We start from the raw sequence: 21,819 nt of genomic DNA on the forward strand, positions 1-21,819 counted from the left end.
TTTGCCCTTCAATTTGAAATCTCATCATTTTTAGAGTGCAGTGCTAACCTTTCGGTCGGTAAAAATAAATAAGGTTCTAGTTCAAGGTTATTCATAAAATTCATCATTTCAAAACATCACAAGACTGCGATACAACGAAAGATAGGAAGGTGGTGAAACGACTTGGAGTAGGCCTAGTCTTTGAGATCATACACCTGTTCGTTCTGCTGTTTAGCGGCTGTGTATGAAAGACATGGCGCTATGATATCACATATTCAAATATATCATATGGGTGGTAATTAACTTTGATGTTTTAACTGTGTTAATTTGACTATCGCGATTTTCATATATCACTTCCTATATGCAGCCATTATTGCTCTTGCCGAATGTCGCAGGTGCTACCGCAGGGCCGGCCAACCCGTGGCCCGCGAAGGTTTTGAGATGCCCGCAAGGTCATTTCCAAAATTTTTAATATCATCAAAAATGGATTGCACAGATTGTGAACTTGCAAGGCCAACCAAAAATTTGATTATTCTGGCCGCAACACTTGATGTGATGACTAAAATATCAGTTCCGACGCATTGACAGATCCATCAGCCATTCACATATTGGTATATCTTCGTACACTACAATAAAGCAGAATAATTTGCGGTAGATTTATCAAAGGTAAAAATTTTCTATAAGCTTGGCGCAACATGTTGTCACTCGATTTCTTGTTTTTAATATTGTTGCCCTTTTGTGAAAATGGAAGAACACGTATCAGATTGAGTCTAACTATATTCGCGATTACGAGACAAAATATCGTTCAACATATGCGACATTGCGTTTTCGCTCGCAGTAAGACCGTTGGCTATGAAACCTAGGCACGAAATGATTGACGCATGTTGGTCGCATCTTTCGATATCGATATGTCAATGCGCCGAATAGCCCTGTCCTCGCAAAATTAGCCCAGCGATGTACAACAGGCCCGCAATATAGTCAAATGACAATATTATTGACCTATGAACTTAAAAACTTTTCGCGCCTCGCGCGGCTATTGGCCCGCGCGATACTTCGTCAATCGAATGTGGCCCGTTGGCTGAAAAGGTTGGCCAGCCCTGTGCTACCGTATACAGCGCGTCTCTTCTGGATCGGTTTGCTGTACTTTTATATATGCGTTCTTGAAACGGCATTTTACTGGAAATATGGCCTATTCTGCGATACTTTTCATAAGGTATGATAGGGCAAGGTAAGGAATGGGCATTGTGTTTTATTCAATACCCATATATTCCTTCGCTAAAAGGTTTCGATATTTTAGTTCAAGTAGACTCTATACTCGAATCGATACGACCAGTACAAAATTCCTTACTCGTTGTTTCGAATCATATATGACAAACAAGATTGCGTCCGTTCTATTTTATCCCTAAGTTCTAATGACACCCTTATATGGAAGTGGAAAATTCGGTTAGGTTCTGTATAGCGCTCAAATGTAGAATTTCATTCATCAAACAAGCGACATGCAAAGTGCTGCGCTTCGCGTTTCCGTCGACTGCTCAGTGATGGATTTTTCATGGGATTTAAAACTTGTCGCTGCGGTCGTATCACGCCCAGGAAGTCACTTTTGCGTCAGAGTGTATTAAGAAGCGTTTCGCTGTGTGTGATGCTGAGGTATTGCGTCACTAAACGCCGCTCTACGATGTTCAATGTTGCTAAATAACAGCTGTCACGGGGTTATTCCAAGCATTGTGTCCTCATCCCGGCAGGAGACGTAATCTCAATCAGGTTGATGGTAAATTGGTGGTTGTCAGTTATCATGTCGCTAAGCTTTCTTCGATATCCGTGTATAGCCGTGGCATATATTCCGTTGAAGTCCGCATGTTTCTTTTATGAAAGTTATAACGACAATATTTGCTTGTAAGATCGGATGGGAACGCAACTAAAGTTTTACCAGGTGTAAGAAGTGCTAGTAATAGTTGTGTTTGACAAAAGACTTCAATTGCGAACGTAAATGCATCATACCGATGATCAGTGATACCGATATAGTAGAGGTATGAGATGCGATACGAGTGCACCAGAGTTATAAGAAGGCTGTTGATATCCTGTTTGGCCAAGTCTTTTGTGGTGCAACGTTTAGGCATATGCGGCGCTTAGTTCAGAATTGATAGAATTCGTGAGCCTGCGAATGACGTCGGCTGGTAAGTGCGGATTCAGCACGGTAGCACAAATTCAAGCGGAATAGCGTCTTACGCACAGGCATAATCAGTGTAGTCGGGCGGAGTCATAAGAGTGACTAAATATCGCTTGAAATTGCAACAATGTATTGCAAGTTATAAGCGGTGTTATTTTGAAGGATCTAGACTGAGTTTAGTTCATAAATGTTGAGCAGGTTCTGTACATGCAACTGCATTGATTAGCACCCCTATATTACTTGGAAGTGAGATTCCATCTTTCCTACCAGAGTGGTACTTACATAAGAATACAATCTGAAGCTATAAATACAGGTGCGATATACCTGCGAAGCAATAGTAAGTGACGCCAACACTGTTACCCATACTGCAAGGAAGGCTAAAAAGGATGAACATAAAGGTTAGTAGCTACTCCTATACTCAAATTGTCTTATTTTTACAGCACCGCATACGCTTTTTCAAAAGTGCAGTATAAAGTGTGTGTTCGATCGGTGTTTCCGTTACATGTGACTATGTGCGGGTTGAAACTTTCATTCGAATTGGTAAATATTAATGGACTTGTGTAGGCGAAAATGAACTTGCAATGCAGTGCAGGTACCACCAACCTTTTTGAAACCAAGATCTATTTGTTGTCCGTGTTATCCATGGTGATTGTCGACTACTATGGTAATTTACACCAGGCCAATTTTCTTCATTATATTCCGACTTGTAGCACGGCCCGCTTCTAGGATTTTATAAGACGCCGCTTAGATGGATGAGATGGCGAGGAGGAGCCTAGATAAACCTCCAACAGGAGGTAGGAATTCTGGAGTCGACCTCGGTCGGACTCGATCCCGCAACCCATTGGTGGTGCAGCTGTGGATTATACCAGTATACGCTATCTCGCCACCAAAGAGCCACGTCTTGGGTACTGATCAATGCGAGGGGCTTCCAGTTACTAACGCCGTTTATCCGTGCTATGTTGGACTTCTTTACTTAGGCATTCAGAGAACTGGGCTGGGTCCCCGCTCTTTCCGAAGAACAGAGACCTCTCTCCAGGACTCATACCAGCGTCTCCAAGTTCAGTTGGGTTGTTATCGCACTGCGCTCTGAAGCGCCAATAGTCGAGACTCGGCAATAGTAACTAGATTCCCGCTAAGCCTCCACGAGGAGGACGAAGACGATCAACGCCCCATAGTGAACCCTTCTCCGCTCTCACCTGTAAAGCTCTCATTTCAATATTTGCTTCGGCGACTGCGGGCGACTCAATTGGCCATGACGGGCACCCTGGCGACCATGGCCACGTCGTTGGTGACCCCTGATGTAGGGTATTCAGACATGAGTTGCTCAAGTTTAACTCTAAATTGCAATGTAATGAAATGGTTTTTGCGCAAACGCTACTCACCTTACATTTATTGAAATGAGTAGCCTAATACCAATCACAATAACTGATTAGAAATTAATGTGAATTATTACTGATTCTCTCTGATTCAAATGGAATCAAAGTAAATAGCTCATTATTGGTTTGGATCCACTTTTTTTACTGCCCAAAGCGGTATCGATTAATAGCGCCCATTAATGGAACTGTCAAACTGCCTTGCGCGAGCCAGTTTCGTTATAGACTTGAAGCAGTGGCATATTCGGTACTCACGGACTACAACTACAATAACGTGTGTCATATTCGACTGTTTGAGATCTCGGTATTGCACGTGTTCGATTTTTTCATTAAGATTATTCGATTCAATTCCAGCGCGTTTGTTGGCGTCCAATGCTAATTGAGTATAATTTGAAGTTGCCAGCTCTAACATATCGTGACCTTGAAATTTTGAAGCAAGAAATGCAGCTGACCATAGCTAGATAGTGCGGAAACTTGACTATTAGAATGGCTTATAACCCGATAGTACAGTCGGTTAATTCAAAATATAAATATATCTTGAACCACATTTACCAGTTGTGAAATGCAGTGATATTGGAGGTTACGGTTAAAACGTTAAATGCGTTTTGTATCGAAATGATTGATTGACATCAATCCATCAATCTTGGTTTGGCAAATATGATGTTATTTTAGTAGCTATCGGTACTACCTATCGCGAGCTGCATTACTGCATGCCGTCTCTATGGAGTGTTTTTACAATTAACTGGATGGATTTCGAGTTGAACTTAAATTGCCATATAAATATAAATATATACCAACCTGCCTGCATGTGGGACCAAACCGGTCTTTCGATTTATACCTAGCATCACTCATTTTGTTTTTGGAGTAGGCCGTTATTGTTGCGTTTCCTTACCCAAATTCGATAATCTACTCAGGAATCCACGTAAGCATAAAGTATCAAATATACAGAAATGGGACACTGAAACCAATACAACATCATATAGTGCTATGAAAACATTGGGTGCTTCCAGAAGTGGTCAGTAATAAAGTACTTCTACTTTTTCGAAGTACCCAAGTAGTTTTCTTCTACTTCTGGTACTTACTCAAGTATATCTTTTTTTCGCTACTTCTACTTCGTAATATTTTGTGAACTACTTACTTACTTTTCGCTATTTTCAGTTTGTCAAGTAAAAGTAGTTTAATCCTCCAATAAGAAAGATAGCCTAAGGCATTTCGGGGCTGTTTTCACGTAGTACCAACATTTAATTTTCATGAAAGTCATGAAATACCCAGAATTTTCGTGGCGCTTCTCGCACAGTAGATATAGAGTGACAACTATGTTTTAACGAAGGTATCGCTGAATATAATTTAGATATTGGGCTGCGTGGTTCCGTTCACACCGCATTGTCTCCCATATCAAATAGTTCATCACAGTAAGTATGGCGCCCATAACGTTTGAAACTACCGTTTCACAATCTAGTAATTACCTATTATATCTAGCAGCCCATGACGTGTCCTAATCTGGAAAAGTGGACTTACTTTTTTTTAACGTTAGACCTGTTTTAGCAGACCACCGTTGAAACTTTCTCGACAGAAGACATTAAATGTTTTTTCCGCTTTTTAGAAGTAGTATTTGTATTTTTCTTTCAATTACGAGTATTGTACGTTGGGTTCTAATTATAGTTTCAGTTCTTTTGTCTGGAGGACATACATGTGGAAGTATAAAAACAATTGTAGTAATGCCTTATACGTTCCGAACATATAGCTGTACACTATATGGCATTTTTACGATCTGTCATATTTTTAATTAACGTATACTAATCGCGCAAAGTATTAAAGCCGTATCCGACACAACTTCTCCGTAATGCTCTTCGATTGAACTAGGGGCCTTTAATGGGGGAGGGCGCCATGCCATGATATTCTCTAAAACGGGGTGTTCGAGTAAACAAAGGATTAGTATCGCATTCCCATATCAATACTATCATTTACACCCCATGATGTGGACGACTGCTTATTCTATCAAAAATTGACACTTCCTGGGATGCATCAATATGAATCAAGCTCTCTACACCTTCCGCATAGCTCCATTTGCAGCTTTTGACCGTCCATGCGAACGAATTACGATCGTTTACACAACTACTTACTTACTTGAGTACATTCGAAGTCAGGCAATTCTACTTCTACTTCAAGTACTTTTAGGTTGCCTATGTAAGAAGTACTTCTACTCGTACTTGAATAGATTGTTTCGTCGCTACTTCAACTTCTACTTGGATAGCTTTCTTGACTACTTTTACCACCTCTGGATGCTTCTGGATTCATAAAATCGTTACGCATCTGATAGCATGCAGTAACTAACGAGTGGTATCTTGTTATCTTGTATTCAGGTTTTATGCCTGCTAATGTCAGTGGCCTCTATCGACGCAGCAGATCCACTTGGTGATGACTCGAGCACGTTTGATTATGACAACTATGGTAAGCTGTGTGTCTGTGTGTGAGTGAGAACTCGTACTTTGCTTATGACATTCGATGTACGTGTCATTGCAAATATGTGTCGACTTTACCGCATTAGTGGTAACTGCAACGTCGGAAAATCAGATGGTAGTGCTAATGCGTTGTTTTCGTGACGTCACTGTAGTCTAATAAGATGCTTGGATGCTATTAGGCCAAGCAATATTTGAATCTGGAATATCTGCAATATCTGAATATCTGATCCATCTCATCATATAGTCATTAGACTTTTAAAGTTGTCAATTGCAGAAATATACACATTTATACCATTATATGAATTATGCATTCAAACTCCCCTATTGTTTTATATCGTGTACAGACTACTTCGCCTTAGATGCAGACCATAGCAAGTGGGACATCAGTCAGCATGAAGATCTCGTTACCAAGTTATTCGGAAGTGAAGACGCGGCGCGAGCTCGCTTCTTGGACAAGCTATATGCTTCTCCATCCCAAGACATGTCGATCTGTGAATTCCAGAAGATATGGATCCTGGAGGATCTCAAGTCGACAGTTTTATCCGAAGGTGAACGTATGACAGATACGAGCGTGGTTCATATTTCGACATCCTGTTGTGATTCCGATTTTCGAAATGACAATTCATTTCGCCCAGAATTCATGACATACGGCAATATGACATATAATTTAGACTCCATGCTTCGTGATTTTGCCAAATCCCAACTTTTCATCATAGATTCGCGATTGACCGGGAATGATAAGCAGACATTAATTGACGTAATCGAAGTGGATTTGAGAAAGCCAATCAATAAAATGCACGGTGCTGTCGATTGCGGAGATCTACGCGAACAGTTGCAGAGCTCCCGGTGAGTTTGTTGCTACATCGCTATGGTTTCGTCGATGCCATAACCTCGGTGTCGATTTCGCAAATCTAGGTCGAACATGGATTGCGCGATAGGCCGCCGCAACACGACCAAACTCTTAAGAACTATATTCAATGCGTCCACGACGGAGTGCTACCAGTTTGCTCCCGGCGCATGGATGGCGTTGGTTCAATCAACAGATTTTCCGAGCCGTTGCAACGTCACTCTTGTCTATAGTGACATGATACACATGTCCAGGGTAAGCATGATTTCACATCAACGATTAGTTCACTGAGCGTCCGAGTAGGTTTGTATCAATGGTATATCTCTCAGCTTGCAGCTACATTCTACAACGAACGCATCGCATGGGATGTACCTATAACCAGATACCGAGAGGAATTGGGCGGCGGCCTTTTGGCAGCGATATCATCAAAAAGACGTCTACGATATCTGACTCGTTCGCTATGTTCCGGCGTGAAAAATCTGGCCGACTGCGACGCAATCATAACACCAGTGACTCGCACAATATGTGACACTGGCTTTAGGTAATTGTTAATCATACTATTTATAAACAAAATACAGTTTCTGCTGGAACTTCAAATACGCCAACTACTCATAAACGTTAGAATATATCACAGTATATTGGAGGTTATTGGCGGCACATAATGTCTAGTGCGGTGCCCGCCACTAGCAGACCAGGGAGCTCATTCTGCCAGGCATGTGCCTCTCAGCTGAAAATAACTGAAACGTTTCGCATGATCCTAATGAGAAGTGCTTTGCGGTGATTCTGTTTATGTAGCACGCCACGATGTGGTTTGCGCGTCGACCAATCAATCTCATATCTACCTGTTTACTTGCGATGGTATAAACATTTTAATTTGTACTGTGGCAGACTGGCAGTCCCCCTAATGTTAATGGAAAGTGGGTTTTTAGGTTCAGGATGACTTCAGTCAGCATCCGCCAGACTTCATGCGTATGTCCTTAATGACGGCATTCGGAAAACTAACTATTCACTTTATCTATCAACTGAAACAGTCTGGATTCTGTCTACGGCATTGAAAACGTGGTCAAAATGGATAGTGTCAAACCGAATTTCGACAACCTGGACGACGCTGAAATCCCGTTGGAGATATTGGAAGACGTCACTGAATTGATTCACTACGCATCGCGTAACCAAATCACCATCCAACCCAGAAACGTGGAAATAGCAGTTTCCAGTTTGGAGATATACATGTCCATTATGGACAACACGATCGGAAGCTCTTCAAAACACATTTGGTCTCAGGTATATGCAATGTGCGAAACGTACAGAGGTTGTCAGTGACAGAGTACTTCTACTTTGTCGGCGTCTGCCTATAGTGCCTACTCGGTTTATTTAATAAAACGGTTATATTTTTAGACTATACTTCCACTTATGCTTGTACAGTATTTAAGGCAAAACTATAGAATTGAATGCTGGTAGGGGGCTCCGCAATCTGCATGCATACTGCCGTAACGGAATACAGTAAGTTATCTGGACAACAATGGCTGGTCTCTGGGTGGGAATGCATGTGGAATATGATAAGTTTCCAGCTTATAAGGGTGAAAATAGGGTTCCACGTTTTAGTGTGATTTTTTTATCCACCTTCAAAGGTGGGCACAGTTTTTAGAGTGTTGATTTTTTTAGTCCATGCGTGATATCGTAGAAAACACCTATATTAACGTGATATCGCAGAAAACGCCTATATGAGACAACACAGCATTTGACAACACCAAACACCTTTTAAGGTGTTTAGTTTTTACACGAAACGCTTTCTCTTTGGCGTTGTTACCATCAACGGAAAAATATTTAGAGTGTACTAACTTTTCACAGTTCGGATTTTCAAATGAGGAAGTTGTTTGCGACTAGATAGTATATAACTTTCTTGGGTGGAATTATCATAAAAATCGCGTGAAACAGTCCCCGTATCACGGTCACTCAATATATATTCGAAGATTGCATCTATTTGGAGTATATTTAGAGATTTTGTTCTAGTCTTGAATATGCAATCTGCAATTTCGAAAGTAGCCACCTCCGATTAACTGCTAAAAGTATGTGATCCCTTCACCAAATCTCTTTTTTGAAACTGCTTACTTGAGTACTCTTCGAACCTTCCAATTTCTACTTCCACTTGAAGTAGTTTTGATATGCTTTGGAAATCGCTAGTTCTACTTGCAATTGACTGGAAATTACGGCGTTGCTTTTACATCTACATGAGTGAAGGAACGCTGCAGTACTTTGACCACCTCTGGTGACTCATCGTGCATTCGTTCGACCAGTGGAATACAAAGATATTCCTTTTGGACAGGTACCGGACAACCAAACGCTAGCTCGGTTGAGCAGGATACTGAAAAACAACGACAAGTACGTATGGAGCATGTCCCGTCTGTTTTTTGATTCGCCCGGGAGCGACACTGCCGTGACAAGGTTGGCTAAGGACTCCATGACATTACAATTGCACAAATCCACGGGTGTGTAACTGTGTATCTATTGATAGAACTTATGCAATGAGACATCATTGAAAATACACCAGTACTACTTAATTGGCAGGCCGTGGTACGAATGCTGAACTTTTCGGTGTTGAATCCGGACCTTATCTGTCGCTGGCTTCATATTTTAATAAAAACTAAATCTACTATTCTCACCATAAATGGATCTACTTACAGCTGCGAGTCATGCAGCGTTTTCAAACATGAAAGAATAGATTTCGCGTATGTAGGACCTGTATGACCACTTAAGAACCAAGATTTAAAGAACTTGCAAGAAATATAAATAGCTGCGACTAACAGAACAATAACTACATTTCTCTTAATGCGTTTTCTAATACTGTTTACCGGATTTTGTGTGTACTTGTACCGTACTACATTTGTATGACTGTATATTTTTCCATGACAGTTATAAGGACCTAAACGAATTTTAAACATTTGTAACTGAAACTTTGCCAAAATAGTTGAGTAGCCCTTGCATACACTGTGCTATAGTTTGTATTGGATTTAACTACCCTTTTTGTTTCTGCTTGAAACATAGCAATGTTATGCCATTTAGTTTAGTATATAGTCAAGTATATATATGTTCGTAAAATATAGACTGTTCTATCCGGACTAAAATCTAGCTTAGGGAGATGAATATTACACATGCCTCACTCGTATACGCATAGCAGTCCTATACATTATAAATCGCCAACCATACTTCATTGAATTGACCTGTCATTTCCCGTGCGTACATTTGCAGAAAATGTCGACTTTCAATTCGATGACGGCAACATAAAAACAAATTTTGACGTGGAAGGAGACGGGAGCGAATTGAATGGTAAGTATGAAATAATAAAATGCTTGACTTCGCGATATTGCGTACTTCATCGTTTGCTTACTCGAATGTGTTCAATTGTTCATATGGTGTAGTGACGGCACACTATCATCATTATTATTATTATCATCATCATTAAACAGTGTATAAAATGACAGTTATCACATCTAAAGGCTTTTTGCGCCACGGGTCAAGATAAATCAACGTTAAAGGACATTTACAATAGTCATGAAAATAACATACTTCATACGCACAAAATCAAGGCAGTATGGGTTTTCCCCTAGGGCCTAGCCCCAGAAGTATGACTAATGACTATAAGCAATCAAAGTGATGTCAACATTTTTGGTCATCACTTGCCGCCTTACACATGATATCTTTCATGCCATACCTTTCGCGCATACTTTTCCTACGTATACGTATAGCCACGAGATTGCAGGATGCATTCGCCTGGTGTATTGCTGCTAATTCTTTGATATTGTCTGCAGTGTACGCGATTCATTATGAGTCATTGGCCGAACTGATTCAAGACAAAGGAATGGCCGCCAACCGCTTGACCAACGAAACTAAGCAATGCGTGGGAAAAGGGGGAATAATATCTCTCTCCGCGCATAATCAAAGCTCCAAAGTTTCGATTCCGGTCGCTTATAGGTACAAATAGAAACCGTGATTTCCCTCCGCTTAATGTCGCTTTGATAACGTTTGTAAATATGACAGGATGGGCTTCGACAGACCTGACGAACTGCAATCCTACACGAGGGCCGTATGTCTATCGTGCGAGTACCTTGATTTGGATACTGGGACTTGGAGCAAACATGGATGTGTTGTGGAGAGTGTCGATGACGGCGGTGTTAACTGCAATTGCAATCATACAACCAACTTTGGAGCTCTGATGTCTCCGGTTGAATTCACGTACAATATGACGCTCACGCAATATCAGGTTTGCGTTCTTCTGGTACCGTCCTGTGTGCAAGCTTATCAACTCAATTAACCACTGACTACCCTACTATCTGAACTATTTTGACAATATTGTCAGAGAGCCGGTGCTTGTAGGGATGTGATTTGACTGCTTTTTGTTCAAGCCGAACTTATGCAAACATTTTTTTCGAATTTATCCTAATCTTTACTGTAATCGTCTTGTTTATTGTTGTGGTATTCGTGGTCTTTCGACTAGATTGGTGATTTTACATCAGGCCGATATTCTTTATTATGGTTCCTAGTACGCTGACCTGTAGCACAGCATACTTTCGTTCTAGGCTTTTGTAAAGCGCCGATTACGTGGAGGAGGTGACAAGGAGTAGCGTGTAGATAAACCTCCAATTCTGGAGTCGACCTCGATATATATATATAGGTGATTAGTTATACACGATACGCGAGGTCATCGCGCTGGAGAATACAATATTACGATTTTGGATGTTAGTATGTATAATATTGAGTGCTTCAGAGCCGACCCAACCACCATAGCTGCTCTGATAAATTTCATAAAATCTTATATAAAGACAGCAATTTGCTGTGACACATTCTACCTATACACCGTCGCTTCGACTCCGAATGTTCACAGGCTCACGATAACTGATATTATCTCCCCGACCAAAAGGTCGGCAATCCAAATGAAACCTCTATCGGGCTTGACACTAGATTCTAGAACAGTGGTCGGGAACCTATGGCTCGCGAGCCATATATGGCTCTTTCGGGTATAAGATATGGCTCTTTGACATATTTTTAATTTTGCAGCAAACAATACGTTCATATTGTTAAATTTCTTCCACTGGAAGCTTTTCGACTGGCTCTCTTCAGCAGTGAACGCCAGTAAATGAGGTTAACCAAGTTCGAAATATATAAATAATATATGGTTAACCTCATTTACTGGCGTTCACTGCTGAAGAGAGCCAGTCGAAAAGCTTCCAGTGGAAGAAATTTAACAATATGAACGTATTGTTTGCTGCAATATTGAAGTTCTGTACCTCGAAAAGCCTATTTTTAATTTTGTACTCAATTTTATTGATATTGCAGCAACTTGTTAGTAAATTTTCTTAACGGGCAGAATAATTATCCTCGTGGCAGCATAAACATGTATTTGAGAGGTCAAGGCAGTGGCGAATCCAGGGTGAAGGGCTCGGACCCCTTAACAAAATCCTCAAATTTAAGTTGCTGTAGCGCCAGCGAACAATATCCCTCGCGAATTCGATGTACCCGACATCGCGCTATTCGTAATCTGGATTGCACATTTCGTTGGCTGATCAAGAGAATAGCAGACACGGGGACGCCTATTTATGACAATCTAGTTTTCAAATACGCATTGTCTTCCTGATCTACGCCGAGAAATGAACTGCCTTGGAAGTAATATTCCAATTACAAATCCAAATTACAAACAACCCTTCGCTATCCACGTCCAAATTGATAAGTAGCTTTCTAGTACTGCCGTTTAAAAGTAGGCGCGTAGTGCAGCGTTAATGTTACCACCAAATTGAGAAGTCGATCAGTATATATTTTCGGAATCATTCCTACAGTTATCTTAGATTAATATCGGTTATTATAAATTCGGAGCTATTTACGATGAATTGCGCTATCACAGGATGATTATTAGCCTATGAGTTCTTACAGAGAAAAATGGCGCCCACGACCTATCCCATGTAGCGAGTTCGATTTATTGCTACCATTAAGTGATGGATTTTCAATTGTGACGTAACAATTGAATGACATGTATGGCTCTTTGGGAGATAAAATGGAAAATGTCGGGCGAACATGGCTCTTCAGACGAAAAAGGCCCCCGACCACTGTTCTAGAATCTCCGCGCAAATCAACAAAGTCCGCATGTCAGTTTGCCCAGGAAAACACGAAACCCCATAGTGAATATGATTGACTGTGTGCTCACGCAGCCTAGCAAGGGCACGGATGTAGAATACGGCATCGCAATATATATTGCTACATACAGTTTGTGGTTGTTGTTTACATCGTATTGTACGCGCAAGTAACATTGTGTAAGCATTGATGTGTTGCGAATTATGACAAATCGCCATCACGAGAAATACTACATCGCTTGATAAGCACCACGCAGGAAGTGCGATACTTACTGGTGCAATTATCTCGTAGGCGTTAAGGTAATTCGCGACGACCCGTCAATCATCACACAAGAGAACGGTCATGGGGGTTTTGGTCTAATTATCTTTAAAATGCGACTTTAAGGATTCACTTAACGAAGTACATTGTCCCCAGGTGAAGAAGATCACCAGCTATGTGGGATCAGGTCTCTCTGTACTGGCACTGGCGGCATGTCTCGTCATTTTCAACATCGTGAAACCGTCTCTTCGCAACGACCGCGTCAAAGCTCACATCAGCCTGACATTCGCCCTTCTGATCGTACACATGACACAGGTACGACTGCCGAGGCGTTAATCGCTGCGTTAGCGGAAAATCTTGCAATAATGCACAAACGTCCGCGCGCGTAGAGCGAGCGATTGACGTGGGATTCGCAAGTAGATCACCTTCCGGAGTTCATAGACTCTGCAGCGAATGTCGTCAGCGTGTCATCAGGAAAGCGTGATTAAGTTGGCCGTGCGGGGAATAAAAGCGATGCGACAGAGCTTTGTCTCTCGTGCAGCTTGTGATGAGATGATGTCACCTGCGGCAACTGGTTGCCTCGGTAACAAGACTATGCACAGTCGTATAATGTACAACATACAATACTTATACATTAGGGCTGTTCAAAAAAATCTTTTATTTCCAAATCTTCTTCGCTAGGCGATTAAATCGTCTGGTTGCCTAAGAAACGATGCTTATACCAAATTTGAATCCTGGACATTATTATAAAATGATAAAAATTTGGTTTCTAAAATTTTACTGGCTGCCCCATGACATTGTTAAGTTGTCTAAATAAACGATGCGTAACAATGTTGACTGAATTCGAACTGTTAGAGGTGAAAAAATAGCATTGACGGTAGATAATCCAAAAATAATAAACTAAAAGCTAGAATAACTTCGCTTCTACGTACTGGAATTTAGCTAAACTTGTTATGCATCGTTTAATTAGAGAGCTTAACGATTTCATAGGGTAGCCAGTAAAATTTGGAAAGTTTTTAAAATATCTTATAATAAATTCAAAATTTGCAAACTGCGTTAGCTTCGCTATTACCGGCAGGAATGGATTCGAATTCGGTGTGCATAGTTTTTTTAAGCAACCTGACGATTTAATCGCCTAGGAAGCAAGATTTGGATTTTTTTCGAACAGCCCCATTGTACACGTACAATACTTCAACTTGTACTTGAGCTTACTATACTTAGACTTTGGATGTTGAAAAGTTGGAAGTTGTTTTGGGAGGAGTTGGTATCATTTTAACGGGCGAAGTTGTTATTTGAAGATTGCACCTATTTGTGGCGTCCAACTATATCGCGAATGCTACATTTTGCAAGTTCGGAAATAATGGTCACCTCCGATTGACCGCTGAATGTATGAGAAACCACGTCCGAATCTACATACTTGGATCTTACTCATAATCTCATTTTCTACTTCCACACGAAGTACTATTGACATATCAATGAAATCGCTACTTCTACTTGTAATTCAGTAAAAATTTCGGCATTAACCTCTAATTTTACTTGAGTTGCAACACTGACAACTTTTTCCGCCTCATTTCATGCGTCGCTTTGAGGGAAATTGGTCTGTTGTCCGGTCATGACTAAGGTTATAGTTTTTCGCGTGGTCCGGCTTTCGGTATGTAGGAAGTGTGTTTATAGGCAATAATCGTTTTCACCGCGCAATACTAGGCTGTAGCAGGCCAACCATGCAGTTTCCGCTCTGTGACGAATGTGTGTCACTTGAGGAAGTTGAGATCTCTTTGTAACCCAGAGCTATTTCAATACTCTGCGTGTAAGCGAGAAACTACTACACATCCCGATTCTTAAAACCGGATATCTCCCATTTTCAGCTGGCTTCGGAACTCGTGATCGGAGTCGACCAAGCTTGCTTGATCTCGGCGGTCGTGACGCACTACTTCTTGCTGGCGGCGTTTTTCTGGATGTTAATAGAAGGAATATTTCTCTACCTTTACGTGGTGCAGGTAACGGAAATTTCGATTGCTTCGAACAATATAACGTTTTCGGAGTTTTCACCGCGTAATTGTTGCGTCAGGTCTTTGTGCACTCGTCGGTGCAGTATCTGCGTTTGATATACGTTCTCGGGTGGACTATACCGGGATTGATTGTTATCATATCAGCGGCGATCGGGATTCCTACCGACTCATATCTTGAAATGAATCCAGTTCACGCTCCTATTTGCGGGGAAGGCGAACAGCTATATCCACCGATACCAGGTTCGAAATGAGTTTTCTCTCCAACAATATCCGGCAATAAAGAGTTTGTTTTACTATAAAGAATAAGAGTTTGTTAGAGGTACAGAACTTCAATATGTAATTGAATAATATATTCGTATTGAAATAGACCAGGATATTTTGGCTGACACTCATCAGGTGTAATCGTCAGCAACTATAGTAGAGAATTGGAAAAAAAACATATGAAATTTCGAATAATCGAGGCGAAGAGATCGCATAAGCTCGATGTACTATTTTAGATGGTACACGAGCTCCTTCGGTTGGTGTTAGCACAGACTAGGTTGGCGTATTTTGATAAAAGTCGACTCCAAGGTACACCACTGAAAGTGTGAGAGGCTGCCGGTCGAGAGAGGCTTACAAGATTAGCATGTCGGTTTAGTAGTTACGAAATGGCACGGAATCACGATAGGGCGGCGAGGTCTAACCAATATAGATATTAATCTGCAATCGCACATTCAGTCAAATGGCACAAGCTTACGATATTTGGTGACTTCATATCGACTCGAAATCGGAATATTCGATATGGATGACTTGACTTGACTCGAGATATATTTTGCGGTGACTCGAATGTACTGTACTGATCAGGCCAACTGAGGGAATTGTTTATTACACTTTTTCGCTGTTTGTTGAAGCTTCAATGTGAACAGGATATCTTTGAACTCGGATCTTTAACTTGACCGTAGATCAGAATCCGATCTCAATTTTATCAAACCGGCTTGTCTCCGATCATGAAAACCTATGATCAGTACATCCCTATCAGAAGGACGCACTTATTACGCAAGTGACACCTGATACATTATATCGCAGGCGCTAACAGCAAGTATAAGAGATGCTGGCTAAGCACGACGTCCGGAATGGCGTACTCGTTCATAGTGCCTGCGTTGGTGATAATCGTGATCAACTCCGTCATCTTGGGGAAAGTTTTTCAAGTAAAGAGTGTAACCATATAGTTTCATAAGTCTCGCTATATTAACTCGCGGCATCGTACGCAGGTCTTGATGAGGGTTTCCCATAGAAACAGAAGCAAACACCGTCCGTATTCCTCTGCGTCTTCGTCCGGCGGACACGGTACCAAATCATTCACCGGAAAATATCAGAAAGGACGGGTGAGGTTATATTGGTGTTATTCGACTTACGCTGAGCAGAACGTATATTACTGCTTGATGTGTGTTTGTGGGCATTTTATTCAAACACTGCCATTTACTGTGCGTGGTCGGGTGCGGTCGTAAAATCATCTTTGCGTATAATCGTGATGTACCCTACTCGGCAATCTTATTACCAAATCTAATATTGCCGAATCTCATTACCAAATCTATAATATTTGCGAAATATGACAAAATACAAATAGTCACGCTAGCCTATAGTTGACTTCCAGTCTGCTGACAGCAAACACTGAGTTATGCAATATGTGTTTGGGTCGATGGTATATGCGCAATCCACGATGTGAGAATGGTCATGTAATATCATATCGCTCTGCTGCAGTCCGTTAATGATATTCCTTTCAGTCGACAGTATAGTCGCTTATATGCAAGTTGCAAGAGCTTGCAATATAATCAACAATAACAAATTACACTCGAGACATACAAAATGACCAAAACTCTACCGACTTAATAGGTGTCTCGAATCAATTTCACCGGCGTATATAAGAGTATAGCGAGTAACGGGGCATTGAAACTCAAAAATGTCGATCGCGGCGTGTGGCTTAATCTCGGCTGCGGCGTCACAGTAGAATAATTGGAGCTCAAACCTTAATATTGGAATTTCGGCCCGATGGACGGCTAGTTTTAGATGCATATTTCGCAACGATTAACATGCAATCACTGGGGTATAGCCTAGAGTTGTGGGTAAAGCAAACGGCGCTTTTGTCCTCTCCAACATTTCTCGCACCATTATTTCAAAAATTACACCATCCACACGAACAAATCGACCGCCTCTCCGAAATTTTCATCCTGGCTACACATCTATTTATGCAACATGAGTTCTAAATTTGGAGGACCACGAACATACTTCGGAAACACATAACAATTCCAGCACGAACCAAAATGCGTGAGCCAGCGTCCGTGTCGCCACTCCCCCTATTTTCCGATTACTGATACTAATTATTATCTTACCAGGATAAAACCGACCCACACGCGCCTTCGCCGAAAGACAAACGCGCGACCGACAAGGAATCAAGTTACGGGGCCACGTCGCCTACAAATAACGGAACGGGTACGAAATCGCAATCCACCCGGGATCTCCTGGACGATTCTCCGGAAAGGTAGCGTATATCTCGTCATATTTTTCGTTTCATAGATTAGCCTGTAATTTCAATCACAGGTCGGTGTCACCTCAGCATTACATGCACAACCCTTCCTACGAGCGACAGCCATCTACACTACACGACTACGACACAAGTAACAAGAATTTCGTCCGCGAAGTCAGAACCGCATTGAAAGGTACGCGTGTATTGGCGCATCACTTTAAAATTGCCATCAGTATATGGCCTCGTATGTAAAGGAGATCGTCGTTCGTGTCAAGAGATAGTGTGAAAATATTTGGTGCGTTCGGATTTGGCATCCGAGAAATACAACGGAAAGGCCGTGTATAGGATACTGCACGTTGTCTTCAGTCGTCACAATGATTCGAGTGATCGAACCCCATAGTCGAGCGTTAATTGTAACGATTCGAATCGAATAGTTTAATAGAGTATGATGAGAGACGATGTTTTCCAATGCTGAAGCTATACGCCTCTTGTCACCAATCATTTCATCAACGAGAATCGTAATTTAAATACTTTCTTATCGCCGCAGAAGCCTTGAAATCATCCCAACATCAAACCTTACTCATTCTTGGAAGTACATATCAACATTTCCGCCGTTGTAAGAAAAAAAATTATCAAACGGTGTATAGCACATTAATACTACAGGTCTTTATTCGTACCCGATGAGACTGAAACTAGATATAGAATGCGAATAAAGAAAATCATGTTTGGTCTTGAGGGGCGTACCGTGGATCGAAAAATGAATAATGACCATAACCATATCATGAGAATAATGTGATATTATTCAGGAGCGATGGTTTTACTGCCTATTCTGGGAATACCTTGGATTTGTGGATTGTTGGCTTCGAGCAGTTACGTTTTGACAATGCTTTTCATCGTCCTGAACTCAACGCAGGGGATGTTCATATTCATCGTTTATTGCTTGATGAACGGAGAGGTGGGTGCTAGGCATTTTGCAGTTAGTTTTTGTAATTAGAGATGCACGCAACGCTTTTGAATGGCTACTGGAGATGTCAAGCTTATTGTTAAAAATATAGGTACAGCCTCAAAAAGAAGTGCGGTTCTATATTAGATAACAGTCATGCCGTTTAACAATTGTGATTTTTAGTTAGAGTTTGGCTGAGTTGAAAAGTGTATTCAAATTCATTCGAATACAGTAAAGTCATCACATATGCGCTAACGAATAAGTTGTAAAATAGTATGCGTATTGTGGTCCGTACAACAGATTCTCTACCGAATGAATACTAGTCTGCTCTCTAAATTACCGGACCATGATCTGTCACATATCGACTTAGTGTGTACGCCTAAATATACCGACACATGCCACTTCATTTTCATCCCTTGTCGTCTATGCGATATCTGTTACTTTTGATTCAGTGTGCTGCATGTCTCGTGTTTACTCGTCCTAGCTAGTATTGACCAAGGTGGGAGTCTGATTGAAAGACTCTACCCAAGTCGTTTCTTCGGATAATCGCTCAATTGTTGATTGTGGTGTTCATGGTGTTTGTCGACTGCTATGGTCATTTACACCATCTGGCCAATTTAAATATAAACCTCCGACACATAGGTAGGAATTCTGGAGTCGACCTCGGTCGGACTCGAACCTGCAACTAGGGTTGGGACTTCGGGATCAAATTTGAAATCCCGGGATCGGGATTTCCCGGGATTATCGCTCCTCAATCCCGGGATTCCCCGGGATTAGAAAAGTTGTAAAATACTCATACAAGTTACACAAATAACATTTAGTCCTTGTGATATTGAATTGACGCAAAACATAAGAGCATCAAGAGTATCATCGTTTAGATCAGGGGTCCCAAACTCCAATTTGCTCGCGGGCCAATTTCGTAGTTTTTGATGACTCGGCGGGCAGCAGCATCAAATAGGGGTATAATATGTATTTCCCAGTAAGCCTTTTTTGTCGGACCTTGCAGATTGGCATTCCATAAACATTGTGAAAATGTAATACACTATTGTAATATTCACGGTTGCCACGAAAAAGTCATATTTTTCAATATTTTAAAAAAATATTGTTGTGCTTGGCATAATTCGGCGACATATAGGGAGGTATATAGACAGTTAGAAACCATGCGAGACGACAAATGCATCGTGTCATCATAAAAGCTGTCGCAACATAATTTAGCAGCTAGTGGACGTTTGATGTGTGATAGCGATTCAGGTTTTTGGAGTGGTTTCAGAATAAAATTTCAAGTTCTCAAATCCGAAATCTGAAATTTTCGAGTTTAATATTGTCGAATGCTTGAAAAATCAAAACGCCGACGTGCGCCGTAAAAACAGTTCTGGCGGGCCGCGTGTTTGAGGCCACTGTTCTAGACAATCAGTCGAGTTTGTGACACTGCTTTATTACCAAAATAAGAGATATGGCGCTACATAAGCCTTGGTAGATGCTGTTCACAAATCCCGGGATTTCATCGGGACCAATCCCGGGATCGGGATTGCTTTAAATCCCAGGATCGGGATTTCCCGGGGTCCCAACGCTACCTGCAACCCATTGGTGTTGCAGCTGTGGATTACACCATTGCGCTATCTCGCTACAAGCGCAAAATTGTTGTTGGGATTTAAGGAAATTTCGATTCCACGTTGCAATCCCATAAGAACACAAGTTTATTCTGTCCACCCGTGACCTCATGCACAACAATTGACACGAATCTTATCAGGCTATCATATCGCTCTACGGTTCGTGATGCATTTGGTATCTCAACAAGTCATCCATTTTAGGTCAGAAGAGCTCTTCGGCGACAAGTCAAGGTCGCGAAGTTGCGAAGTACGAGTGGCCGGTCCAGGGTCGGCAGCACCAGCAGCTTGAAATCTCTGAACAGCAGATTCTCTAACTGGAGAACCAAATCTACCGGAGACAAATGAACGTGAACTACGTACACTATGTACAGCTACGGTACCGATCTTGTACGGCGGAAATGCGTTCGCGATTACGAATGAGTCGAATCCGAAACTCTTCTCTACGACATCGAAAATGACAGCTCACCGCGATAGCTCTTCGTAACCTTACCCAGCGTGGAGCAGGAAGCAGAGGGAAATGTGCTTAATCAGAAAGCACGTAGGCTACTTGGCTACTTGCTGCGAACTGATGCTGTATTGTGTCGTTACACTGTTACAGTGCTGTCATCGCCGTTTCATTATGTAATTAGCTCAGAACGTCCCGTATATTTCACTGTTATTTGGTGGGGACCAAGCAGTTTACGTCCCAGCTGTAAACATGCAACCATACCCGATTCTATGCGACGAGTATTTAACTATCCACGCAACACAGATGCTAAACTATGCATATTTGTTGATGTTGTGCTGTATACATAGTACTGTGCATAGTACTGTACACCCAGACATTCCAAGCTGGCATCCGTGGACAATATATATCAACTTAACGCAAAATGCATTACATATCACGCTATTGCAATATTGAAAGGAAAGGAAAGGACGTAGTTTATTTTTGTCCTTGATGTTTTTGCGGCATATACACCGACTCATGATACACATACACACGATCTGCGCATATGCATACCATGAGTGCATGAATGTTCAATTGGAATACTTTATACGTGCGCACGCGCTGCTCAGTAGTAATAATATGCAATGCGATTTCATGCACCGGTCATGCATCTTGTTCTGTATGAAATGATTTAATTATTGACGTTTGTAATATTTAAAAGATTGATAACGTCTCGACAATCCTTTATAAACTGCTTCGTTGCAGTTAGACTGCACAATGGTGTCATGTTTTTCTACGCATACTATTATTTCGTATTTGCGTTAGGAATTAATATTATTTGTTCGCTCATTCTTTGCTCTGCATACTACCTATACCGCTCATTCAGATTCGAAATGATGGGCCCAGTGAAATAATTTGTGTTGCGCAATGCGCATGTATGCTTCTTGAATATTCTCATCCTCAACAACTTGCAAGACCGGTCGTGGCGGTGATTTCATCCTTTTCCTACTATAGGACCGCTACAGCCTGTAAAATTTCAGTGATGATTGATGTTAATATTGCTAGCCATACTTGATGAGCTCAAGAAACTTTGACAACCATTCGTGTGTTGATCGCCGTCG

General features: G+C 41.4%; 1 protein-coding gene across 3 annotated transcripts; it reads left to right on the forward strand.

Annotated features, from left to right (window-relative positions):
• The first annotated feature begins 1,728 nt into the window (after positions 1 to 1,728).
• LOC145434056 (uncharacterized) lies at positions 1,729 to 21,798 on the forward strand. Of its 3 annotated transcripts, none has more exons than XM_080311338.1 (20): positions 1,738 to 2,544; positions 5,883 to 5,970; positions 6,326 to 6,535; positions 6,698 to 6,827; positions 6,897 to 7,083; positions 7,158 to 7,369; positions 7,860 to 8,109; positions 9,152 to 9,314; positions 10,075 to 10,152; positions 10,635 to 10,797; positions 10,864 to 11,086; positions 13,363 to 13,521; positions 15,072 to 15,203; positions 15,275 to 15,455; positions 16,281 to 16,402; positions 16,466 to 16,579; positions 17,588 to 17,733; positions 17,793 to 17,911; positions 18,525 to 18,673; positions 20,473 to 21,798. In XM_080311338.1, the coding sequence occupies exons 1-20, from the start codon at positions 2,533 to 2,535 to the stop codon at positions 20,614 to 20,616; spliced, it is 2,982 nt and encodes a 993-aa protein (XP_080167464.1). In that variant the 5' UTR covers positions 1,738 to 2,532; the 3' UTR covers positions 20,617 to 21,798. The 3 variants fall into 3 exon arrangements, with proteins under 3 accessions (XP_080167466.1, XP_080167464.1, XP_080167465.1); XM_080311339.1 differs by having other exon boundaries at positions 1,739 to 2,544; positions 6,326 to 6,529; XM_080311340.1 differs by lacking the exons at positions 18,525 to 18,673; positions 20,473 to 21,798 and adding an exon at positions 17,973 to 18,284 and having other exon boundaries at positions 1,729 to 2,544.
• The last annotated feature ends 21 nt before the right edge of the window (positions 21,799 to 21,819 follow it).

This window comes from Botryllus schlosseri, chromosome 2, assembly GCF_051294905.1.
Source record: "Botryllus schlosseri isolate E-star chromosome 2, Bs_hap1, whole genome shotgun sequence".
In the NCBI taxonomy this organism is placed as follows: Eukaryota; Metazoa; Chordata; class Ascidiacea; order Stolidobranchia; family Styelidae; genus Botryllus; species Botryllus schlosseri.

Bases quoted from the DNA above. Each gene is read 5' to 3' on its own strand.
- LOC145434056 (XM_080311338.1), top strand. The intron at 6,536-6,697 runs GTATGACAGATA...TTTTCATCATAG, and splicing joins AGTTTTATCCGAAGGTGAAC to ATTCGCGATTGACCGGGAAT. The intron at 15,204-15,274 runs GTAACGGAAATT...TTGTTGCGTCAG, and splicing joins TCTACCTTTACGTGGTGCAG to GTCTTTGTGCACTCGTCGGT.